Raw genomic sequence first — 25,382 nt, 5'->3', positions numbered from 1 at the left:
TGAGGCCAGAGGTCACTTTTCAGTGTACATCCTTCCAATTGTGTGTGTGTGTACATGCAGATACATACTTCTTTTTTCCCAACACTGGAAATTATGTCATACAAATTATTCAGTAATATGCTTTTTTCTAGCTAACATGTATTTCTTTCAGTTGTTAAATCTGCATCTACAACATCATATTAAAGTCCTGGAAGTGTAATTACTGGGTTAAAAAGTGTAAACACTTTAAAGTATTTGATACATAATGTTGAACTGGCCCCCTTAAAACGCTGTCCCAAGTTAATACTTACATCAACTGTGTTCCAGTAGAATAAACAGCTTTAAAATATTTTGTGTTTTTTGTTGTTGTTATTGTTGTTGTTTTGAGATGGAGTCTTGCTGTCCCCAGGCTGGAGTGTAGTGGTGTGATCTCTGCTCACTGCAATTTCCACCTCTCAGGCTCAAGAGAATCTCCTGCCTCAGCCTCCTGAGTAGGTGGGATTACAGGCGCCCACGATCATGCCCGGCTAACTTTTTTCTTCTTTTGAGACGGAGTCTCAGTCTGTTGCCCAGGCTGCAGTGCAGTGGTGCGATCTTGGCTCACTGCAAGCTCCACCTCCTGGGTTCACGCCATTCTCCTGCCTCAATCTCCAGAGTAGCTGGAACTACAGGCACCTGCCACCGCGCCCAGCTAATTTTTTGTATATTTAGTAGAGAGAGGGTTTCAGTGTGTTAGCCAGGATGGTCTCGATCTCCTGACCTCGTGATCCACCTGCCTCGGCCTCCCAAAGTACTGGGATTACACGTGTAAGCCACCGCGCCCAATCACGCTTGGCAACACCCGGCTAATTTTTGTATTTTTAGTAGAGATGGGGTTTCACCATGTTGGCCAGGTTGGTTTTGAACTCCTGACCTCAAATGATCCGCCTGCCTCAGCCTCCCAAAGTGCTGGGATTACAGGCGTGAGCCACTGTGCCCAGCCTAAAACACTTTAAAACAGATATCCCACACACTTTCAAATAAAGACAAAAAGGGTACACAGATCTAGATAAGTGGACACCTCAACCACAGTAGAAATGGTCAGAATCATGGATGTATCCAATCATCAATATTAAGTATTGAGATGGTAACTGGATGGAGTGGAAGGCATTAAATAAGACTTCATGTTACTTATTCTTGACAGGCTTTGCTGAAGAATGACTTAAAATTCTCTGAATGGCGAAAAGCAGGAAACTTTGCAAGAGAGAAGCACATCTTAGTTTGCTGGAAGGAATGCTTCTTTTATAAATGCCACTCACCAGTCCAAAAGTGTTTTTTTTTTTTTTTTTTTGAGATGGAGTCTCGCTCTGTCGCCCAGGCTGGAGTGCAGTGGCCGGATCTCAGATCACTGCAAGCTCCGCCTCCCGGGTTCACACCATACTCCTGCCTCAGCCTCCCGAGTAGCTGGGAGTACAGGCGCCCACCACCTCACCCGGCTAGTTTTGTGTATTTTTTAGTAGAGACGGGGTTTCACCATGTTAGTCAGGATGGTCTCGATCTTCTGACCTCGTGATCCACCCGTCTCAGCCTCCCAAAGTGCTGGGATTACAGGCTTGAGCCACCGCGCCTGGCCAACCAGTCCAAAAGTTTAAGAACAACTATGTATTTTGTTTCAAATGAAATTTCTGGGAAAATTTTAAGAGCTCTTGATTTAGTTAACATAGCTATTTTATATTTTATAGACATGGGTGGTAGTGCTTCGCAAACTGTACTATTTCTTCATACTTAAGTTGGAAATTAAAATTTGACAAACCATGTGTATGCACCATATTTTTAATTAAAAAAATAAATAAAATTTGACAATCATACCTGAAACACTATCATTTTGTAGCAAGGCTTTGCATAAAAAATTAGAGAGTGCATCAATTGAGGAAACAGTGCTGATACAAGACTCACAGAGTCAACATCACATGCAAATAGGCAAGCCACTGAAACTGCTTACCAAAGGAAACTTACAAGGTTGCAATAACTTCAGATCAACTGCACTTACCCATAATCCACTTTCATATGCTGCCCATTGAAGAAAAAGACAGTAGACGGAATATAACTGATGTCAAAATACTGTGTATAAACTGGAGTTTGGTCTACATCTACCAGGTATATAGCAGCCATTTTACTTAAGTCAGAAGAGGTCTTAGAAAGCTGCAAATGAGAGAGATGAAAGTTACAATATGAGAGGCAGCTAATGTTTCTTCTGTGAAACTTGTTACTACAACAGAGTATTTTGTTTGAAAAAAACTCCTGGGCCAACAATGCAGCCCTTGTGGCTCCCACATTAGACACAAGGTAACCCCATCCTCCACAGTCTCATTCCCTGCAGACGGGGTGAGGAAGGAACCTTGGGAAACTGCATGAGGTTAGGAGGGTGACAGCATGGGAGTATTCTTGTTTATTCATTGCAGAAAGAGACCTAACCCAGAACTAAGACCTCTTCTGGCCATTTCTACTGCTGCCATCCTGTGTAAGAGCTAACCGTAGAAATCCTTGGGGAAAACTGTGAATCTATTTCTTCCTTTAATTTCCTTCTTTGAATGTTTTTATAAAAGTAACCTATGCTCATTTAAAACAACACAACTTAGAAATATGTAATATGGATACTGAAATTCCCTAATGTCTCCTTCCTCCCAATCCTCCCAGAAATGAAAATCATAATAATTAGTAACAGACACTTATATGACATTACTATGTGGTAACTGTCCTAAGTGCTTAACATTTGTTAACCCATTTAATCCTTACAACATTCTTAAAAGGTATATGCTACTAGAGTCCTCATTTTATAGATAGGGAAACTGAGACACAGGGAGGTAATTTGCCCCAGGTCATACAGCTCCTAAGCAGTAGGGCGGGGATTTGAACTTTGGCAGTGTGGCTTCAGTGTCTACATTACCGACTTCTGTGGTATTTCCTCCTCCCTACGGCTGAGGGTAGAATCCTCTGGTCCTTTTTTCCCCAGGGCTAACACATCACACCCTCATTGTAACTACGGAAATGTGGATTTGTACGCTCAGCTCTTACACGGGATGGCAGCAGTAGAAATGGTGCTAAGAGGTCTTAGTTTTGGGTTAGGTCTCTCTGCATCAGGCACATACTGGAGGCAGCACACGAGACCAGATTATTTGCAGCTACAGAAAACTGAGTTCAAATCTCAGCTCTGCAATATAGTGGATCTGTGCCTGTGGGACGTTACTTGACCTCTCTGGCATTTTTTCTCCCACTGGCAAATGGGGCTACTATTATCTTACTATTGTAAGCACTGAAAAGATAGTGTTCACAGATGCTTGTTAATAGTTTTTTGCTCTTCCATTGCCTTGTTGGTGAAACAACATTGACAGCTTCTAGTGGGTAAGGACATCCAAGACAGATTCAGCACACACAGATTTGGGGGTTTGGCTCAGAGCAGGCACACAATCAGCTCTTCGTGAACTAAATGAGCAGCCATATACCCAACCCTGACTACTCCCTCTCATGTACTATTCAGATGCTGAAGTAAGAATATAGATTATTAATAAAAACCACTTAGACAGTCACTTACAATATCATCTAACTGCAGACAAACAGGATCTTCATCTCTTCCAAACCGGAGAACCAACACCTTCTCAGCAGTACTTTTGATCGCCTGGTCTACTTCCTTTTTGCTAGTCAGCTTAGGCAGCAGGAAGCTCATCCTGAGACAACCCAAATGTGAATCCTGTCACTCCTGAAATAAAGGTGCAAAGTTTAAAGATAGTTTAGATTAAGTGTGTGAGCCCTCATTAAAAAAAATTAATCCACAGAGCAGCTAATGCATTCACATGGTATAAAAGAAACATCATAGAAAGGTAATATTGTGGAGTTTCCCTCTCCTTGTCCCTGCTCCTTGTACCCTGTTTTCATTGCTCCCTTCCCCGGGCCAGATAAGTGCTTTCATTAGTTTCTCATGTATTTTTCAGAGTTTTGTTATGCATTCACAAAAAAATACAAATATGTGTTCCTACATTTTTTCTCTCCCTCTCTCTCCCCCCAAAAGATAGCCTATTCTATCAATGTTTCAGCAAGAAAGCGATGACACTCTAAACTTTGGTAATTTGAAAGCAGTTTAATTAAGGCAGTTGTAGAAAAACAACAGGGTAAAGTGCACTACTTTGGGGCTAGTAACACCGGGATGCTATACCCATCCTTAGGCCATGGGAGGAAGGAGCCATGGGAGGAAGCAGTTATAAGAATTGTGTGGCAAAAAGAGGTGAGTGGAGAGGACAGTGTATAGGAGGGTGGCCTGCTGTTAAGTGTTGCAGCCACTCTCCTCCCTCCCTCCGACCTCTGCTCGTGAAACCACTGGCTGACTTCAACTGGAACCAGAGGGCAGGGGCCTGTTGAGGCAGGCAAACCTCCCCATCCCAGAGCAGTCTAGAGGAGGATGAAGAATGGCTGTGGAGGGACCAGTGGCAGATGTTCAGCGCACACACTTTATCTATTCTTCTGCACTTTTCATTATTTCAAACCTAACCTATGAAAATTGCCCCATACCTCTATATAGAACACATCCATATTCTTTGTCATGGCAGCATATTATTTCTTGCATGTGTTGTTACACATTTTAAACAGTCGTTTATTGTGTACATTATATTATTACAAAACCTGGCTTAAAGATTCTAGGTGCACCTCATTACATGGCAAACAGATCAGTTAAGAGTGTGTGTGAAAACTACAATTCCATAAACAAATCATAAAATGCTGAGGTACAAGGGGCTTAATCCAACCCCGTCATTTTACAAACTAGCTTGCTTACAGTTGCACTTCCTGTTACAACGACAAGGACTAGAATACAGGCCACCAACTTTCTAGTCCAAAAGAAGAGGTACAAATGGACAGTAAATACATTTGAAAAGTTAAGCTTTACTAGTAAATTATAAGATATGTTTACAAAGTCACTGAATTGGCGAAAATTAAACAAGACAGTGGCACACAATAATGGCAAGAGTATGAATGTAGGGGCAGACACAGGGAGTCCCTACAGGAATGCAGGCACAAAATCTTTCTGGAAAGAAAGGGAACATACTCTTTGACCAATAACTCCACTGCTTTCCTCTCTCCCTCTCTTTTCCTGAGACGGTGTCTCGCTATGTTGCCCAGGTTGGTCTCAACTTCCCAGGCTCAAGCAATCCTCCCGCCTCAGCCTCCCGAGTAGCTGGAACCCGAGGCGCGCGCCACAACTGCAGAAACACCAAAAAAAGAAAAAAACTTCGAACTCACTTTTGTACAAAACCTTATTACAATGTATTCCACAAAAACAACTGGAAATAAATATCCCCAAACACCATTAGTGGTCACCTCTGCGTATGAAGGCACGGGTGATTTTTATTTACAGCGGGGCGCGCATCTCTATTTTCCAAAATATCCGATATATGTATTTAAAGTCACCTGTGTTACGCTGCTCCTGGCCCACACGCGCTAGGGACCGTAGCACTTACCTTACTCGTCCACGCCGCCTCCCTCCCTTCCACTTTGTGACTGTCGGCAACCCCTTCTCGGAAGAGCCCGGGCGCGGACGGCTCCTTTCATCAGCCCCAAGCCGGGCAGAACCCTAAGGCCAAGTCACCCAGGACCTGTTGCCTAGCAACCCTTGTGGCCCCGCTAACGGGAAAGAAGCCGAATAGAAAACGCACAAGCACAGAAAACAAACTCCCGGTCGTCGGTCGGCCCCCGCTCAACAGCCCAATAAACAGAAGAGCTTCTAGTCACCGCCCACCTTGCTCGGCTCTGACCGGAAGCTAGGCGTCACCTCCGCCAGTGTTAAAGATGGTCGACCTTTTTCCCCTCCTTTTCCTGCCCTCAGACTAGAGGCGGGATGTCGTCTTTTAGACTGTGATTGGTCACAAGGAGACTCGGAAGTGTCTCTGATCAGAGCCCCAGAGGAGGCCTTGAGTGTTGGCGTTCCGTTCCACACTTGGATCCAGGAATCGGCGTGTTCCAGACTGCTCTCTATGGTAGCTTTGGGCGGATAGAGGGGGCCGCGCAAGGTATTAAGGGACAATAATGGCCGCTTTCAAGGTGTGGATTTTGGCTCCTTGAGCCTGTCTAAGCGAGGGGTGGCAGCGCCGGCGCCCCAAAATCCGGGACAGAAGGGTCCCAAGAGTCGCGCTTGGTGAGGTGAGAGTCCCTTCTTCCTTCCTGGCCTGCTCTTCTATAATCATGGCGGCTCCAGGCGGCGGATATTGGTTCCCTGCCTAGGTCCGGGCCCGTTTGGGGAGTTCCTCTGTCGTCCCTGTCACCCACCTTGCCTTACTCACCTCAGGGATGCTGCACCCGTCCTGCCCGTTTTGGCCTTTCTCCTTGCTCTGGTCAAATCCTGCTGCCTGGAGCGGCCTCGCCGAGATCCAGTAATGCTGCCTGGAGTGGCCTTGCTCCCTCTCCCAGGCCTCCGCTGTAACCCACCCCAGACTGTCTCCCAGCCCGAGTAGGACTCCTTGTGTCTTCCTCTGCTCTCTCACAGTGTTATTTATACCAGGCAATCTGGTGGGCGATCTCTTCTACTAGAATGTCAGCTTCAGGTGGGCGGGGATTTTTGTCTTGTTGTCTTCTCTGTTGCTGTCGCCGAGAACAGCAATTGGCTCAGGAACGCCCTCAGTGAATAATTGTTGAATGCGTGAATCTAGGTTCTTTCTTCCCTGGCTTTCTCGTACCCCTTGTAGTTTCTTTGCCATTAATTCTTCTCAAGAATCTTGCTCTTTAGCTCTTTTTTTTTTTTTTTTTTTTTTTTTTTTTTTTTTTTTTGGGACGGAGTCTGGCTCTGTCACCCAGGCTGGAGTGCAGTGGCGCGATCTCGGCTCACTGCAAGCTCCGCCTCCCGGGTTTACGCCATTCTCCTGCCTCAGCCTCCCGAGTAGCTGGGACTACAGGCGCCCGCCACCTCGCCCGGCTAGTTTTTTGTATTTTTAGTAGAGACGGGGTTTCACCGTGTTAGCCAGGATGGTCTCGATCTCCTGACCTCGTGATCCGCCCGTCTCGGCCTCCCAAAGTGCTGGGATTACAGGCTTGAGCCACCGTGCCCGGCCAAGAATCTTGCTCTTTAGCTCTTATTTGTTCTTCTCAGCAGCTAGTTAAGTCCTGTCTGGCTGCCTCCTTGTCATGTGTTGCTGGAATCTTCCTTTGCTGTCTCCAGAAATGTTTGGGTTTCTGTTCTCCTTTAATAAGTTTAAATTAATTCATTTTAAAGTTGATCAAACGCTTATTTTGCTAGACATTAAACTACAGCAGTCAACGACACATCCAGTGTTCTCTCACCTGTGTAGAATGGCAGTCCAGGGTACATTTCCTAGTTTAGACAACTATTGAGCAGAGCCTGTATATCTTTATTTTCTTGTGTGGATTTCCTCGCATACGTACAGATGTCACCAATATGCAGCTTTCTTTTTTCTGTTCTGCCTGATGGCATTTTCAAAATATAACTCTTGTTTCTGCATTAATATTATGTGTCCAGTCTGTTTGGCAGTATTCTATAGAGCTGTGCATTTAATTAGAGTTTGGTAAAAAATTCTGGATTCTGGTGGCACCTCCTTTGCTTTGCTAACTTGTTGGAATGAGAGGAATTATCCAAGCACCCAGAACTGGTATATGTTCATGAGTGGCAGATGTGTAGTGAGAGGTAAAGAGAAGCTTGTTCCAACTTGAGTGCCAGAAGTCTTGTAGCCACTTAAATACTTCTCAGTAACACCTTTTCCTAACCTAGTATTTCTCATAAATACTTTTGGTAAACATGGATTGTTATTAAACTGATTTTGGCTGCTGTGAGTAAATTGTTTTCTGTAAAACGCAGCTAGGCTAAGAAAAGCCACTGAAGTATGAAGAACATGGATGGTAGCCTTCTGCCCCATCTCCGTGCTGCTGTACCTGTTGTTTAAAGAGAGGAGGAGGTGGAACTCATGTAAAGAATGGGTGAGGGACCAACAGTATATAGCAGGATAGCAAATAATACAATGTAGCAGTTACATTTATGTTAACTCTTATGGTTACATAAAGAGCTACTCTTTATGGTTTCACATACACTTTTTGTTTGATTCTCACAATAGCTTCATGGATTAGATAAAGTAAAAATTATTTCCATTTAATAGATATGAAATTATGGTTAAACAAAGATTAAGTTATTTACTTACCATCATACAGGTAGAAAGTATTAAGAGCCTGGTTTCTAATTGAGGTTTCTGACTCAAATTTAGTGGTGTTTTCCCTATACCCCTGTTACAGATGACATCAGGCTCTAGAAAGTATCCCTTAGTGAGGCCTTTTATTGCCTCTTGGATCCTTGTCGGGGGTGGGGAGGAATATATGGGGTGTGTGTGTGTGTACCTATTTTGGTGTTTGTTGGGGGTTAGAATAGGAGGATCTTTGGAGATTGTCAGTGACTTGATGGAAAGGTCTTGTAGACAGGCAGCAAAAGTAGTCCTGGTCTTAGGGGGAGATGGGAAAGGTTAATCACCTAAATATAACCATAACTGCATTTATTCTGGGATACGGTAGAGCTGGGCCTTTTCCAGTACCAAATGGTTTGCCTTCCTTCCAGAGAAATCCCAGATCCTGTGATGGGGGACACCAGTGAGGATGCCTCCATCCATCGATTGGAAGGCACTGATCTGGACTCTCAGGTTGGCGGTCTTATTTGCAAGACCAAAAGTGCGGCCAGCGAGCAGCATGTCTTCAAGGCACCTGCTCCCCGCCCTTCATTACTGGGACTGGACTTGCTGGCTTCCCTGAAACGGAGGGAGCGAGAGGAGAAGGACGATGGGGAGGACAAGAAGAAGTCCAAAATCTCTTCCTACAAGGACTGGGAAGAGAGCAAGGATGACCAGAAGGATGCCGAGGAAGAGGGCGGTGACCAGGCTGGCCGAAATATCCGGAAAGACAGGTAAAGGCCTTAGGAGGGGTTAGCCCATAGAGAAGCAAATGGAGGCTGGAAAATAACATCTCATGTTTATCTCTCAGTTTTCCTGTTGGAGATTTAGAGCTTTATGATTTTATTTTGATTCTGTAATATTGAAGGTAGGTAGGAGTTTGTGGGGAAAAACAAAGGTGACTAAAGACTAGATGGTAGAGGTTAGAAATGCCTTGGGTTGTTGCCATATGTGAGCCTGCTGTCCCAAGGAGACAAAGTGGAAAAGGAGAGATCACTTGTTTGGACAGCCAAAGGTTTTAGGGCAGAGTTTTTCTCCTATAGAGGGGCCCTTACCAGTTGCTCTCCCTGTTTCAGACATTATCGATCTGCCCGGGTAGAAACTCCATCCCATCCAGGTGGTGTGAGCGAAGAGTTTTGGGAACGCAGTCGGCAGAGAGAGCGGGAGCGGCGCGAACATGGTGTCTATGCCTCATCCAAAGAAGAAAAGGATTGGAAGAAGGAGAAATCGCGGGATCGAGACTATGACCGCAAGAGGGACAGAGGTAAACTGTCCAGCACATTTCCTGTTGTCCATTAGCATTTGAATAAATGTGTCAGCCTTTTTCTTGTTGCAGGAGTCTTTGCAACACCCATTAGTTAGGGAGTCCTGTTTGCATGATGTCCGCCTGAGTGGTTTTGACCCTGTTGGGATTGGGAATAGTAGTTTAAGAAAAGAACTGTTGCCTGTAACATAGGTGTTCTCCTTGAGTGTGTGGTCTTTGTTTTATTATGATAAAGGAGATAATGGGTAAATATGTACAAGAGACCAGTGTTTCTAATAGTATTGGTGATAGAGAAAGGACAGTGCTATGGAACAAAGCTAGACAAAAAAAATCCAATGCTGTCTTTGCTCAGTATTAAGTTTTATAGCTGATAGAATTATAACTATTAAAAAAAAGATTTACTGTAAACTTGTACTATTATTTTTTGAATTTTTGCTAGAAAATAACTGTTACTGTGGGTTTGAAACTTTCTAGGCAGTAACTATTTTTCCCCCTTGGGAGAATGGGCATAGGTGAGTTTCAGGAGTCTACGGATCACATTCGAGCGGTGCAGGTTGCACCTGTGAGTGAGTGGGCAGCCTATGTCCTTTCTCTAGGGTGAAGATGGGTGTACCTTAGGATGGGGTGCATGTTTTTAAGCTTTGTGTGACTCTTCATAGATGACCGGGATAGAAGTAGGCACAGCAGCAGATCGGAGCGAGATGGAGGGTCAGAGCGTAGCAGCAGAAGAAATGAGCCTGAGAGCCCACGACATCGACCTAAAGGTAGACTCACTGTTTTGGTGGCTTGTGAGGATTCCAGTGTATAAAACGCAGAGTGAGTGACTCTTGTCTTCAGGGAGATTGCTGAGGCATTGAGTCAGAATTCCCGATTCCACCATGAACATCTTGGGATAGTTGGTTCTGAGTCAGGTGGGCACGGCTCTGCACTTGGGGTGGATGTGGTTCCTGTAAGGTGAGAGGCTGGTTTGCTGAATGGCCAGTTTTCCAAATGGCAGGAAAGAATAGGGAGCTGGAGGTAGAAGGGTTTATTAAAAAGAACTATTTATATCCCAGAGGGGTGTGTTTGTAGAGATAAAGTAAATATCCCTTAAGATGTTGTCATAAACACAGAATGAAAACTGGACCATTGGCCAGGTGCAGTGGCTCATACCTGTAATCCCAGCACTTTGGGAGGCTGAGGCAGGCAGATCACTTGAGGTCAGGAGTTCGAGACCAGCCTGGCCAACATGGTGAAACCCCGTTCCTAGTGAAAGTACAAAAATTAGCCTGGGGTGGTGGCGGGCATCTGTAATCCCAGCTATTTGGGAGGCTCAGGCAGGAGAATCACTTGAACCGGGAGGCTGACGTTGCAGTGAACCAAGATCACACCACTGTACTCCAGCGTGGGTGACAGAGCGAGACTTCCTCTCAAAAAAAACAAAAAAAACCAAAAAAAACAAAAAGAAAAATATATCCTGGACCACTAAAAATTGAGATATCTTAAAAAACTGTCAAAACCGATCTTACCCATTATAGATACATGCAAGGTTTAGAAATAGTAAAAGAAGTAAATTTGGGGAATTTACTTTTGGCAACTGGTTCTAGAGCCATGTCGTGGTTAAGTGAGATGTTTCCTGTGGATGTGTCTTCTGTGAACCCAGATGCAGCCACCCCTTCGAGGTCTACCTGGGAGGAAGAGGACAGTGGCTATGGCTCCTCAAGGCGCTCCCAGTGGGAATCGCCCTCCCCGACGCTTTCCTATCGGGATTCTGAGCGGAGCCATCGGCTGTCCACTCGAGATCGAGACAGGTGATGTTCCGGGCAGAGCAGCCCAGTTTCGCTGGGTGGCGGTAAGGAGCCTCGGCAGGGAGAGCAGATGGCGGCCAGTAGGACGTGGCTTAGCTCAGTGACAGTTTTGTGATGCTGGTGCTGCTGTTCCCAGGTCTGTGAGGGGCAAGTACTCGGATGACACGCCTCTGCCAACTCCCTCCTACAAATACAATGAGTGGGCCGATGACAGAAGACACTTGGGGTCCACCCCACGTCTGTCCAGAGGTCGAGGTGAGGCCTGGGGGGCAGGAGGCAGAAGAGCAGGCTTGCTCGCCCTAGCGAGGATGAGCAGGGGCTGCCCTTCTGGAGCTGCGTGGCCCTGCAGATCTGTCCGGGGCCTCTGGGGATAGGCCAGGGCGTGGACTGACCTGCTCCCTGTGCTCCTCCAGGAAGACGCGAGGAAGGCGAAGAAGGAATTTCATTTGACACGGAGGAGGAGCGGCAGCAGTGGGAGGATGACCAGAGGGTACAACTTTATACCTCTGAGGGGCTGATCAAGGCTGGTGGCCATCTGTAAATGGGTGACCCTCTAGCAGGACTGGGCTTTGATGAGGGTGCACCTGAGCCCTGTTCAGCCCCGATGCCCTGGAGTCTCTTTGCAGAGGCATAGGCGGCAGGGTGAACCCTGTCACTCACTGCAGTAGGCTGACCTAACTTTTCTGTTATGTGTTGGTGCCACCATGTGGTCACTCTAAGAAGTGCTGTTGTGATGGGCTGCCCTCCAGTCCTGTGTAGTCTCCCACTGTGGTTCTCCTCCAGACAGCACGTGGCTGCAGGGTGGCCTCTCCAGCACCCCTCACAAGGGTAGCTCCACTGCAGTAGTGACTTCCTACCACACATCCCCTCCTCTGTTGGCCATGTCTCGTGCATAAACTTGATCTGTCCCTCACTCCCTTGCTTCACCTCCTGCCCTGCAGCAAGCCGATCGGGATTGGTACATGATGGACGAGGGCTATGATGAGTTCCACAACCCACTGGCCTACTCCTCTGAGGACTATGTGAGGAGGCGGGAGCAGCACCTGCATAAACAGAAGCAGAAGCGCATTTCAGCTCAGCGGAGACAGATCAATGAGGTGAGGCAGCCTGCAGAAGTTGGAGCAGATTCAGAGCTGGCGGTAGAGCACGTGGGGAAGCAGCAGGTTATGCCCAAGTGAGGGCAGCACAGCTTGTGCCCTGATTGCCGAGAGGACCAGATCCTCTGGAGGTGGAAGAGGAGTGGGTGATGAGCCTTTTAGTAGCTTAAGGGAAGCCCTGGCTCATACTTCTCTCTTTTGCAGTACTTCCTTGAGGGAAGGTACTGTTGATGGGAGCAGGTGCATTGGGACCTGCCTCTGTGGTCTGTGTTCTTTGTGTCTCTGATGTGGGCTAGGGGTGCTTACCATTCATATGTTCATCTAGAGGTTCTGATTTAGATGAAAGGTGCTGCTTCTTAGAACAAAGTCCTGCAGGTGATTTGGGATCAGTTCCTCTTCTGTCTTTGGAGCTGTGGGTAGAGGCCTGTGACATCTTTGCAGCCACCAGTGGCCTTCTGTCAGGACTTGATGTGTGGACACCTCGTAACCTTTCAGGACGACCTTTGGGGTGGAAATCTGAGTATGGTTCCCATTGTGTCCTCACAGGATAACGAGCGCTGGGAGACAAACCGCATGCTCACCAGTGGGGTGGTCCATCGGCTGGAGGTGGACGAGGATTTTGAAGAGGACAATGCAGCCAAGGTGCATCTGATGGTGCACAATCTGGTGCCTCCCTTTCTGGATGGGCGCATTGTCTTCACCAAGCAGGTGAGGCTCCTCTGTGGCCAGGGACAAGACAGCTCAGAGAGACCTCATGTGGGCCAGGTGCAGTGACTCATGCCTGTCATCCCCGCACTTTGGGAGGCTGAGGTGGGTGGATCATTGGTGACCAGAAGTTCAAGACCAGCCTGGGCAATATAGTGAAACCCGTCTCAAAAGTACAAAAATTAGCTGGGCGTGGTGGCAGGCACCTGTAGTTTCAGCTACTTGGGAGGCTGAGGCCGGAGAATTGCTTGAACCTGGGAGGCAGAAGCTGCAGTGAGCAGAGATCACACCACTGCACTCCAGCCTGGGTGACAGCGAGACTCTGTCTCAAAATAAAAAAAAAAAAGGCCTGATGTGGAGACAGGAAAAAGAGAAGGGGAAAAATAGTCCTGTACCATGAGAGTATGGCAGTCCCTTTCACAGGCAGGACTCCTGCTGATTTTAATGGGCATTGCTCTTTCTACCCACCGCTGCAGCCGGAGCCGGTGATTCCAGTGAAGGACGCCACTTCTGACCTGGCCATCATCGCTCGGAAAGGCAGCCAGACAGTGCGGAAGCACAGGGAGCAGAAGGAGCGCAAGAAGGTTGGTTTCTTGGCACCGGGGCTGGGAAGTCTATGCGTATTTTTTTCTTTTTTCTTCTTTTCAAAAGTCTTATTAGGCCCACAGATAGAAGGTAGGAGTCCCCTCTATCAAGTCCTTAGTCATGACAGCTGCGGGGCCTGGTGTTGGGAGAGCTGGAGGCTTGAGGCTCGGAATGCGTGGTTAGTGCCACCAGCGCCCTGGAGGAGTTTACCACCCGCAGGGTGAAGCCTGCTGTCCCCTGGGATTGATTTTCCATTGCCCACAGTCATGTGGCAGGATGGAATAGACTGACCTTTTTCCTTTTCAGGCTCAGCACAAACACTGGGAACTGGCTGGGACCAAACTGGGAGATATAATGGGCGTCAAGAAGGAGGAAGAACCAGATAAAGCTGTGACGGAGGACGGGAAGGTGGACTACAGGTGGGCAGCCTGTGCCAGCAGCGGAGCAGCCTTGTTCCAAAGATGGGGGTCCCGTGCAAGCAGTCGCGGCAGAACTCATTGACTTTGTGGCTCCTGAGTGGGAGACTCTTAGGATGCCTGTCTGCATCTTCCACTCTCTCCGGTCCCTCCATCCTGGTCTCTTCACTGTCTTCCACTTTTCCTAGATGTGATTCCTGCTGCCCCACTGCTTCCTCTGGTACTGGTGTTGTGAGAGAAAGGAGGCCCAGGGAGGTTAAGTAACTTGTCTGAGGTCGCCCAGCTCATCAGTGAGGGAGTCATGATCAGACCCAGGCCGTCCCATATCAGAGCCACTCTGCTGAAATGCCTCCCAGGAGTTCATTGTGGGCCGCTGGGTTTTAGTCCCTTAGATTTCAGTTCACTATAAGAACTGCTTTTAAAAGAGGTTCCAAAATAGAAAGGGTTTTCTTATTGGCCAGTGACTTCTCTGTTCATAGAGGCATCTAAGCAGATGCTGAGTTGGGATTCCTGCGTTGGGCAGGTAGGTGGCTGGACTCATCTGCCCCTCAAGATCCTCATCCTTCGAATGCCGTCATGTTCTACTGAGCAGTCATCTGAGTTAATAATTCTCTCTACTCCTCTGTGAAATATCCAGATGAGAAGTTGATACTATTGATCAGCTCTTATTCATCTCTAGTTAACTTAATTCCTTAGGTATTAGTTATTGGGTGACCAGGAGGGACTGGGTGAAATTAGAAATAGGAAGCTCAACAGAGCATGGGGCGGCAGATCAGACAGGAAGTCTCTGGGGAAGGGGTTGGGGAGGAGTCTGTGGACAGTTTGGAGCACCGAACTGGTGTCTTTTTGCCAGGCAGCTTTGAGAAAGTGACAGTGCTCTGCGTCTTGGGTGTGTTCACATATCAGACATTGAGAGCTTTCGGTAGAGGTTGCAGGTTACTGTTGAGTGGGGCTGTTTTCACAATTGTTTGAAAACAAAGCCGTACAGACTATGCTTTCCTGCTGTCCTGCCAAGAAGAGGGAGGAAGTTTGACCCATGTCGTGTGCTCTGCACCCTTACCTCCTCCCAGGGCCTGTGTGGCTATTTTAGCCCTTTAGGTGCTGTGCTGAAATTGCCTGAGGGTATTTTCTAAAAGTTTGTGACCTGGGGATTGATTTCCACTCTTCTTCTGCTCACTCGGTTTTGGTTAGAGGGTTTGCTAGCGTGGTAATCTGTAACTCCTCCGATCCGTGTTCAGCTCTGTTGGACCCTGTGGTGTTGAGTGTGTTGTGGATGATGGATTCTCACATAGCAGCTTCAGTCCTGAGGCCGATGAGAACTGTCTCAGATTCCCTGGCTGCTTTGGTGTCTCAGACTCTTGCCGAAGTCCTCATTCCTGAGCGTAGGAAGAAGGGCAGTAACCCAATCAGGAAGGACAGCATGGGGCACCATACAGGGTCTTTAGGCTGCTGTGTGTTCCTAGGACAGAGCAGAAGTTTGCAGATCACATGAAGAAAAAGAGCGAAGCCAGCAGTGAATTTGCAAAGAAGAAGTCCATCCTGGAGCAGAGGCAGTACCTGCCCATCTTTGCAGTGCAGCAGGAGCTGCTCACTATTATCAGGTAACTTCACCCGGGGCCCAAGAATCTTCACCGGGGCCCAAGTGTCAAATCAGGGGTGCCCTTGGTCTCCCATGTTTACCCAGGAGCTCTTTTTCTTTTGTGCATTGCACCCAATGGAGAAGGGAAATAATTTTTTCCTCTGACCTCATGCCTGGGGTACACTGCACAAAGTAACGGGATGTCACCATTTTGTTTTAGCTCACCTGTTTAAACCTCACTATATTCCAGACGTTTCCGGTGGTATCCCAGTAAGAGGCTGTTTTCCCAGTGAAATTCTCCCTTCTAAACTGGCACGCTCCCTGGATAGCTAGTCACGGGAATAGGAGGTAGCGGAGGCTTCTTGAAGGCTGGGCGTTGGCCTTCCACTTTGGCTGATAAGTCCTTTGCCTCCTTGTCCTTGTAGAGACAACAGCATCGTGATCGTGGTTGGGGAGACAGGGAGTGGTAAGACCACTCAGCTGACACAGTACCTGCATGAAGATGGTTACACGGACTACGGGATGATTGGGTGTACCCAGCCCCGGCGTGTAGCTGCCATGTCAGTGGCCAAGAGAGTCAGTGAAGAGATGGGGGGAAACCTTGGTGAGGAGGTGAGTGGGCGTGGGGGCTGAGTCATGTTGTTATTCCCTGGTAGCCTCCACCCATTTGTGCCAAAGGGTGTGATCTGCTAAGACCCGGACCCCAGTACGGGGTGTGCTGGTGGTGAGCTGGTGGCCAGGGCGTCTGAGCCATCTCTCTGACCTCCAGGTGGGCTATGCCATCCGCTTTGAAGACTGCACTTCAGAGAACACCTTGATCAAATACATGACTGACGGGATCCTGCTCCGAGAGTCCCTCCGGGAAGCCGACCTGGATCACTACAGTGCCATCATCATGGACGAGGCCCACGAGCGCTCCCTCAACACTGACGTGCTCTTCGGGCTGCTCCGGGAGGTGAGGGCTGTGTGGTTTGGTCTCTCTGCGCATGGGGTGTTGACCAGTGCACCACCAGTAGCTAGTGGGGTGCTCCAGGTGGGCTGAGGGGTTCTCCGGCAGGCCGGAGTTTCCTGAGGCCTCTGGTTGCAGAGTTCACATTCGGGTTGTAGTTTATGCTGTTCTTGCCCTGCTGAGGGTGACTCGGGGTTTTCTGGGCAGTTGCTCCATTGCTTCAGTCTTCAGGATTGGTAAGAATCGAATAGGCCTGTTCGTCAGCTTTGGCTTCTGTTTCCTCGGGGGTGGTGCTGATGGGACTGGGGCAGGAGCCAAGGGTCCCCACCATGGAGGCCTCTGAGCCGCCTCTTCTCTCAGGTGGTGGCTCGGCGCTCAGACCTGAAGCTCATCGTCACATCAGCCACGATGGATGCAGAGAAGTTTGCTGCCTTTTTTGGGAATGTCCCCATCTTCCACATCCCTGGCCGTACCTTCCCTGTTGACATTCTCTTCAGCAAGGTATTGAGGCCACCATGTTACGAACTGACCCTTCCGTGCCATGCAGTTCTTTGATGAGAAGCCGGCTGGAGGGTGGGTAGGGGACTGGGTTGGAGAAGATTTCTTGGGGACCATGGGGCAAATGGGGCAGCCTGCAGCTCTGGGGCTCAGGGGGACCAAGGACTCTGCTCTGGGTGAGGTTTCGTTTCATTGTTTCTTTGGGGCTGAAGTACAGGGCCCAGGGAGGCACTGTGCCTTCTTGTGGAGGCCTCGCAGTCAGGCCCATCTGGAGGTGACCCTTAAAGTCCATGGCTGCAGCCCAGAGCAGTGCCTGGGCCACAGGGCTCCCAAGGGATGCCTGGCCTGCGCTTCTAGTACCTCCCTCTGACTGTGTCCCCACTGCTGTTGCAGACCCCACAGGAGGATTACGTGGAGGCTGCAGTGAAGCAGTCCTTGCAGGTACACCTGTCGGGGGCCCCTGGGGACATCCTTATCTTCATGCCTGGCCAGGAGGACATTGAGGTACATGCCTTGGTCACGACTGTGATGAGTGGGTGTGTCCTGCATATGAAAGGTTAGGGTTCCAGTGTCTCACAGCTTCTCCCTGGGCTCTCAGGTGACCTCAGACCAAATTGTGGAGCATCTGGAGGAACTGGAGAATGCACCTGCCCTGGCCGTGCTGCCCATCTACTCTCAGCTGCCTTCTGACCTCCAGGCCAAAATCTTCCAGAAGGTGTGACAGCAGGAATGTCCAGGAATGGCTTCTGGAGTTCTCTAAAGGAAGCGAGAGGGGATGTGACTGTCCTGGCAAGGGGTGGGCTAGGAGGTGGGCTTTTCCCCCTCGTGAAGCCTTTCCTGTCTCGAGGGACTCATTTTTCCCTCCCTGTATGTCCTGCTCTAGGCTCCAGATGGCGTTCGGAAGTGCATTGTTGCCACCAACATTGCCGAGACGTCTCTGACTGTTGATGGCATCATGTTTGTTATCGATTCTGGTTATTGCAAATTAAAGGTAAGAGAAGACATGGGAGGCAGGGCCTGGGTCTTCACCAGAAGCTAACTGAGCTGCGGGATGGGAAGCCAGGGCCTTGCTCTGGCCCTGGGATGCGGGGAGCGCGTGGAAGTGGTGGTTGGTGGTAGGAGGCTCACATTGACTCACTGTGCTTGGTTCATTTAACTCGTCTACCTCGATGAGGTAGATAATTTAACAGTAGAGCTCACAGAGCTGGTGTTTGTGGGGAAGACTTCTTCAGGTGTTCATGAGAACATTTCTAGAGGCTCCTAGCTCTTCCTCTGCCATGTGTAGCAACCAGGGCTTGCCTTTGTCTCAGGCCTACCTCCACTTTCCCTTCACTCTGTCCTTTGTCAGCTCTTTGCCATCCCCTCCTAGGTCTTCAACCCCAGGATTGGCATGGATGCTCTGCAGATCTATCCCATTAGCCAGGCCAATGCCAATCAGCGGTCAGGGCGAGCCGGCAGGACGGGCCCAGGTCAGTGTTTCAGGTAGGAGCCCTGTGCTAGCCTGCTTTCCGGGGCAGCGCCGGGGTTGCTGAGCATGGAACCTGGGCGGGGGCGGGCAGGATGCTGGCCCTAGAGTTGGTCCCCAAGGCTGGAAGCTGCTGGCAGGGCTGCCGCTTGTTAGTCCTTTCATCCTATGCTACTGAGGAAGGAAGGAGTGGCTTTCCAGGGAGCTCTGAGGTCTGAGGCCAACTTACATGGATGTAGGTAGACTTGCAGGTAATTACAGCCTGCCTCCCTTCAGAGGGTAGGTCTGGACAAATGATGCCGTTGGTTCTTTATTTCTATTGTTCTCTTTCCCCGTTTTCTTTTCTTTCTTTTTTTTTTTTTTTCCCAATTAGAGACAGAGTCTTGCTCTGTCACCCAGGCTGAAGTGTGGTGGTACAATCACGGCTCACTGCAGCCTTGATCTCTTGTACTCAAGTGAGCCTCCCACCTCAGCCTCCCAAGTGGCTGAGATTGCAGGCAGGCACCACCACACCTGGCTAATTTTTTTCATATTTTGTAGAGATGGGGTCTTGCTATATTGCCCAGGCTGGTATTGTGAACTTCTGGCTTAAAGCAATTCTCCTGTCTTGGTCTCCCAAAGTGTTGGCATTAGAAGCGTGAACCACTGTGCCTGGTTCTCTGCCCCTTTTTTGTTCCAATTAAAAAAAAAATGTATTCACTATAGAGCATTAGTGACTATAGAAAAATATAAAGAAAATAAAACCCAGCCATGATTCTAGTCCCAGGCCCACTGGTTCCAGAAATGAAACAGATGGCTGGGCGCGGTGGCTCATGCCTGTAATCCTAGCACTTTGGGAGGCTGAGGCAGGCAGATCACAAGGTCAGGAGTTCAAGACCAGCCTGGCCAATATGGTGAAACCCCATCTCTACTAAAAATACAAAAATCAACTGGGCGTCGTGGTGGGTGCCTGTAGTCCCAGCTACTCGGGAGGCAGAGGCAGGAGAATCGCCTGAACCTGGGAGGCAGAGGTTGGGCGATAGAGCCAGACTTCGTCTGGAAAAAAAAGGAGAAATGAAACAGGTAAGAGGCCCCAGAAGGGCTGAATTGGCAGGCTGGAGTTTTGAATGGGTGGAAGTCAGTGATTCACTGAGGTAGGGGGTGGGGAGAAGAAATGAGAATGTCCTCCCTCCCTGTGGGATTCCATCTGGACTGGCTTGCCGTGGAGTTTCCTTGTGGTGAGAAGATGGGGTCTTCTCCCCGGCAGGCTCTACACCCAGAGCGCCTACAAGAATGAGCTCCTGACCACCACAGTGCCCGAGATCCAGAGGACCAACCTGGCCAACGTGGTGCTGCTGCTCAAGTCCCTTGGGGTGCAGGACCTGCTGCAGTTCCACTTCATGGACCCGCCCCCGGAGGACAACATGCTCAACTCCATGTATCAGCTCTGGATCCTCGGGGCCCTGGACAACACAGGTGAAGTGGCCCCAGGAGCCTCATGGGTGCTGGCGCTTGACTTCCCTCTTCTCTCTACTGTCCCATCAAATATCTGGGTTTGCTCATCTCTCCTAGGTGGTCTGACCTCTACCGGGCGGCTGATGGTGGAGTTCCCGCTGGACCCTGCCCTGTCCAAGATGCTCATCGTGTCCTGTGACATGGGCTGCAGTTCCGAGATCTTGCTCATCGTCTCCATGCTCTCCGTCCCGGCCATCTTCTACAGGCCCAAGGTGGGGCAGCGGCTGGCTCTCCTCTCTCCCCAGAGGGCTCGAGCAAGCGTCGGAAAGGGGAATGGCTTCTCTCTGTATAACTGAAATGGAACAGAGGGTGGAATCAAAGTTTCTGAAGAATGATTTTGCTGTTCTCGGTTAAGCAGGTTGGGGTAGGGGAAAGGAAGGGCTGGGCCAGTGGTTCTCAGGAAATGCTTTGGAAATTTGCAAGAGCATTTTTTATCTTCTGGTATGGTTGCTCTTGCGCCCTCATGTTTTAGAATAGACCTTTTTAAAAATTGTTTTTCTCAAATTGTCAGGGCAACCTGTTGACATGTTTGAAGTTCTATGTGTGGGTAGTTGGTAGTGTTAGAACCTCTGGGATGTGCTCAGTGGGCCTGGACCCCCCTGTACTTAGAGTGAAGGTTCTTTTTCCCTTCCTAGGGTCGAGAGGAGGAGAGTGATCAAATCCGGGAGAAGTTCGCTGTCCCTGAGAGCGATCATTTGACCTACCTGAATGTCTACCTGCAGTGGAAGAACAATAATTACTCCACCATCTGGTGTAACGATCATTTCATCCATGCTAAGGCCATGCGGAAGGTAGGGGTGGTGGATGAGCAGGATATTGGGATGAGGGGAGGGTCAGGAGGGAAGGAGGTCCCTCCTGGCATCTCGGTGTCCTGCCCTAGGTCCGGGAGGTGCGAGCTCAACTCAAAGACATCATGGTGCAGCAGCGGATGAGCCTGGCCTCGTGTGGCACTGACTGGGACATCGTCAGGAAGTGCATCTGTGCTGCCTATTTCCACCAAGCAGCCAAGCTCAAGGTGAGCCCAGGAGCCCAGGGGGCCCCTCCCGGCCTGATACCTGTATGAGGGCAAAGTCATCCTTTCTCCTGGTGCGGTTCTGCAGAGCTGGGCTTCCCCCAAAGGCCGTGTCAAGACAGCGTTAAGGGATGGGGTAGCTGCCCAAATGGGTGGTGGTTTCCTGGCATGGCTGCCTGTTGTGTCTCCTCCCTAGGGAATCGGGGAGTACGTGAACATCCGCACGGGGATGCCCTGCCACTTGCACCCCACCAGCTCCCTTTTTGGAATGGGCTACACCCCGGATTACATAGTGTATCACGAGTTGGTCATGACCACCAAGGTGAGTCTTTTCCGAGGCACTTGCATGGCGCAGGCCCCCTGTCTGGCCAGGCTTGGAAACCCTTCACTGCCTTCTGGCATGAGCTTTTAGCCTGGGAACCTTAAGGCCACATGCGTTGCTTTGCGGGGTGTGTGAGGTTAGTTTTCATTTGGGGACTTGGGGAGGCTCTGCACAGGGTTGACCTCTAGACTGCAGTGACCTCAGCTGTGCGGGCAGGATCGTTCCCCACTTGCTGCTTGGGATGAGCAACTCCTCTTGGTGTCATCAGTAGGCTTTTCAGAGAGGTTGGGCGTTTTCTCTTAGACACTAGGGGGCATTTTCTCAGGTGTGGAGGAGTTTGGATGGGAGTATCTGGGGTTTTTCCCTTCCTTGTTTCAGCCTTGCAGAGTCAGGGATTGGCCCCTTCCCATGTGGCTCCTAATTATGGAACCACTCTGGGAGGGACATTGGCCCTCCTGTGACCCTCGCCTCCCTGCCCTTCTGCCCACAGGAGTACATGCAGTGCGTGACCGCTGTGGACGGGGAGTGGCTGGCGGAGCTGGGCCCCATGTTCTACAGCGTGAAACAGGCGGGCAAGTCACGGCAGGTGAGGTTCTGTGCTCCGCGAGGGTGCTGTTTGCTTGTGGGGTCAATGTTCCTTCCACTGGGTATTGCAGAATTGTGATCATCCAACCCACTTACTTCTCTCTGCAGACATAAAGGCTGTGATCTAGCAGGCTGGTCTGTGATTCCCCACCACCCACTCCAAAAACCAAAAAACTCATTATTGAAAAGTCCAAATATTCATAAAAGTGGGAAAAACAGTACAACAGGTCACCATGAATTCAATGCCGTGCCTCTATAATTGTCAACATTTGTTCAGTTTCACTATTCCTACCCCCATCCACACACACCCATTTTTTTTTCTGGAATATTTTAAAGCTTATCTCATATATCATATTATTCATCCATAAATACTTGAGTATGTGTCTCTGACTAAAAGGACTTAAAATTTTAAATATAGCATCTGCGCCATTATCACTCATAAAGAAATGAATAGTGAATGTCACCTAAGTCTTCAGTCCGCATTTGGATTTCTCCATTTGTCTCAAAGATAACTTCTTATGATCGATTGGCTTGAATTAGGATCCAGACATTGTAACTGCTTATGTGTGTTAACTGTTTCATTCTAGAACAGGCTCCACCCCACGCTTTTTCCATGACATTGATGTATTGGAGCCGCCAGGTCGTTTGTCCTGTCAGATAGTCCGTATGATGTATTTGCCTCATCGCTTGCTCACAGTGGTGTCAACCTGTACCTGTGTTTCGTGCACTTGCTGTAAGCTGGTGATGAGTCCAGTTGCTCTATGAGATCGTGGCTCAGCTGTGTGTGGCAGGGATGCCTGCCTGTGGCGCTCTGAACCTCCTCTTAGATGCCTTCAGGAGGTGTGTGAGGTCTGGTGGCCCCACCTTTGCTGTTGGGAGGATGGATGAGGGGCCACAGTGGTGGCAGCCTGCCCCTTCCCTGATAGGTTTCCACTGCTCCTCCATCTCCTTGAGGTTTTAGTGTCTGTCGATAGCCGTCACCTAGATCTATATTTAGGGTTGCAAAATGGTGCTGGGCTTCGGCTTACCCCTTTCGTAGCATCATTCTCCCGACACCAGGCTCTCCTGCATCTTATGCCTGTCAGTTCCAGCCAGCAGGTAACATCTTCCCTGTTTTTCTGTACTTCCTGGCATAGTTGTGAACTTGATTTTTCAAAAAAGAAGGAAATGTAAGTACTTCCTGGACTGAGGGATGACTGAGTTAGGACTGATTGTTCCGTGTTTTGAGTCAATCTTGAGTCAATGAAAAAAGCAGGCCTCAGCTGTAGAAGAGAAGGTAGCTTTGGTACTGGGGCAGGCAGCCATGTGGAGCACTGGGCTGGTGGATGCAGCGCCTGGTTTGTTGCAGGGATTTGGGTGCTGACGAAGCCTCCTTCCTTAGTGGTCCCCAGTAGGCTCAGCCAGGTCTGTCCCTCTTCGATAGGAGAACCGTCGTCGGGCCAAAGAGGAAGCCTCTGCCATGGAGGAGGAGATGGCGCTGGCCGAGGAACAGCTGCGAGCACGGCGGCAGGAGCAGGAGAAGCGCAGCCCCCTGGGCAGTGTCAGGTGAGCTCCAGCCTTGGGACTCTGGCTGGGGTGGCACCCATCCCAGGAGGCTGCCAGAGACCAGGCCCTGATGCAGGGTCAGGATTTATGGGAAGGTACATGTGTGAAGGCGAACTGGTGACAGAAGTTGCTTGTGCATTGGGTGGTCACATGGACGGGTGGGAGGAGTTCCCAACAGTTTTAAAGGGGCGACTGTACGCCTGCAACTCCCAGTCATCGGCAGGGATTCAGGGCCTGAGGTGGCCTGGAGGAGCAGAGTGGCTCTCACAGCTTTACTCACAAGCAAGAGGGTTGGAAACCACAGTGCAGTGGGGAGAAGTGCGCCTTGGGCTTCTGTGTCTGTGCTGGTCCCCGGAGTTAGGCCAGACTTGACAGGTCGCAGGCACAGTCCTCCGTGAGACCACCCTCACTTCAGATACCAGCTGCAGGTGTGGACACCATCCTCACTTCCAGCCAACCCTCAACAAATCTGGGGATCCCTGTGGACCCCTGCAGGTTCAGTATTTGCTAGAATGACTTCCAGAACTCCGGAGAGTGCTGTACTTACCATTATAGATTTATTATACCAAAAAGGTACAAATTAAAGCAGCCAAAGGGAGAGATGTATAGAACAAGGTCTGGGAGGGTCTCACATGTGAAGCCTCGTTCGTCCTCAGGAACACGTCCCCACATGGCACACTGATGCATGACAGTATGACAGGTTATCGCCAGCCAGGAAGCTCACCTGAACTTCAGTGTCCGGAGTTCTTATCATCGGGGTTCGGTTCCAGTACTTAGGCATGAATGACTGAATCATTGTCACGTGGTAGCGCTCAGCCTCGAGTCCCCTCTCCTCTCCAGAGGTGAGGCTGATAGCACGTGACTCAGAGCACCCGTGCTACCCCATGCCGAGAGGCCAGCCCGCCTTGAGTCATCTTGTTGGATAAACTCAAGGGGCTCACCAAGAGTCACCTCATTAGCATAATCTCTCAGAAGAGGGCTGAGGGGCCCCATGAATAGCAGACACTCCAGTCACTTGGGAAATTCCAAGGGTTTAGAGTTGCCTCCCAGGCATTGGGGACAAAGGCAGGCTGCTGTGCAGTTGGAGTGGCGGCAGTGAGGTGGAGGGAAGCTGCCTTTGTAGCTCCCCTAGGGGCTGTGGGAGGAGTTGTTAAAATCTGATCTAAAGCATTTCGGAATGAGTGAGCTTCCTTGATTACATCGCCAGTCGAACATGGGGGCGGCAGGGGAGTGGGAATGTGCCCGGGAGGAGATCCCTCGGCCCCAGAGCTTCCCACCACGGGTTAGGAACAGTAAGTCCTGGGGCTCTGCATCCTCCTGCCCTCCCTGCTGGGGGTGAGGGCACGGTGTTTCCTGATCCCTCCTGCTGTGTCTCCAGGTCTACGAAGATCTACACTCCAGGCCGGAAAGAGCAAGGGGAGCCTATGACCCCTCGCCGCACGCCAGCCCGCTTTGGTCTGTGAGCTGAGGCTGTCCCCAGAGAGGATGGCAGCAGGTATTGGGTCCTGAGCCCTCTGGCGGGAGCCCTGAGGCTGCGGACAAAGCCCTTTCATCTGAGGACTTTCATCTGTGCACATCACGGCCCCCTAGGGCAGTTCCTGCTGGACTAGACTCTGGCAGAGGAGGTGGAGTTCTTCCATGCAGGAGTGTGATATGGCAGGAGCCGGGCTGCAGAGCATCCGAGATGCTGCCGGGAGGTGGCTGGACCCATTGCATCCAAATAAACTGACCCAGGACGCTTGGCGTATGTGTGACTTGGTTGTGGCTGTGTCTTTTTTAATCCTTGTGTAAAGCAGCAAAAAAGACCTAAAGGGAATTGTAATTTGGTTATAATTCAGGATTTGGAAATAAATTTATTATTTGTAAAACATGACTGCATGTCTGACTTTTTCCTTCACCCCCTTAAATCATGTAGTA

The 25,382-nt window shown here is 49.6% G+C and overlaps 2 protein-coding genes across 12 annotated transcripts in view; one reads left to right on the top strand and one right to left on the bottom strand.

Annotated features, from left to right (window-relative positions):
• LOC105491323 (thioredoxin like 4B) overlaps positions 1–6,710 on the bottom strand; it is a 68,888-nt gene extending 62,178 nt beyond the window's left edge. For 5 of the 8 annotated variants that reach the window (XR_011616559.1, XR_011616560.1, XR_011616561.1 and 2 more), the window contains exons 1-4: positions 5,466–5,785; positions 5,054–5,207; positions 3,551–3,715; positions 2,009–2,160 (exon numbers count right to left, since the gene is read on the bottom strand). Coding sequence is in view for 5 of the 8 variants with exons in the window: in XM_011757650.3 (XP_011755952.2) it covers positions 2,009–2,160; positions 3,551–3,682 (284 nt within the window). In the remaining 3 variants the exon portion in view is untranslated. Of the gene's footprint in view, positions 1–2,008; positions 2,161–3,550; positions 3,716–5,053; positions 5,208–5,465; positions 5,786–6,284 lie in introns of those variants that run through there. The other 3 variants (XM_011757651.3, XM_024795913.2, XM_011757652.3) reach the window with 2 other exon arrangements.
• LOC105491322 (DEAH-box helicase 38) lies at positions 5,849–25,335 on the top strand. Of its 4 annotated transcripts, XM_071084863.1 has the most exons (28): positions 6,015–6,144; positions 7,811–7,929; positions 8,555–8,896; positions 9,239–9,426; positions 10,086–10,190; positions 11,069–11,216; positions 11,350–11,468; positions 11,627–11,703; positions 12,155–12,310; positions 12,857–13,018; positions 13,492–13,599; positions 13,907–14,019; positions 15,480–15,617; positions 16,021–16,207; positions 16,365–16,550; positions 16,905–17,045; positions 17,436–17,546; positions 17,641–17,757; positions 17,926–18,033; positions 18,412–18,524; positions 19,754–19,962; positions 20,059–20,213; positions 20,637–20,792; positions 20,882–21,016; positions 21,210–21,335; positions 21,826–21,921; positions 23,344–23,465; positions 24,844–25,335. In XM_071084863.1, the coding sequence occupies exons 3-28, from the start codon at positions 8,574–8,576 to the stop codon at positions 24,926–24,928; spliced, it is 3,684 nt and encodes a 1,227-aa protein (XP_070940964.1). In that variant the 5' UTR covers positions 6,015–6,144; positions 7,811–7,929; positions 8,555–8,573; the 3' UTR covers positions 24,929–25,335. The 4 variants fall into 4 exon arrangements, with proteins under 4 accessions (XP_011755942.2, XP_011755939.2, XP_011755938.2 ...); XM_011757640.2 differs by lacking the exons at positions 6,015–6,144; positions 7,811–7,929 and adding an exon at positions 5,849–5,981; XM_011757637.3 differs by lacking the exons at positions 6,015–6,144; positions 7,811–7,929 and adding an exon at positions 5,926–6,014.
• Positions 25,336–25,382: the final 47 nt, after the last annotated feature.

Source organism: Macaca nemestrina, chromosome 18 (assembly GCF_043159975.1).
Source record: "Macaca nemestrina isolate mMacNem1 chromosome 18, mMacNem.hap1, whole genome shotgun sequence".
NCBI lineage: Eukaryota > Metazoa > Chordata > Mammalia > Primates > Cercopithecidae > Macaca > Macaca nemestrina.
Note: the sequence above shows the minus strand (reverse complement) of the source record. Positions and strands in the feature narration are given on the sequence as shown.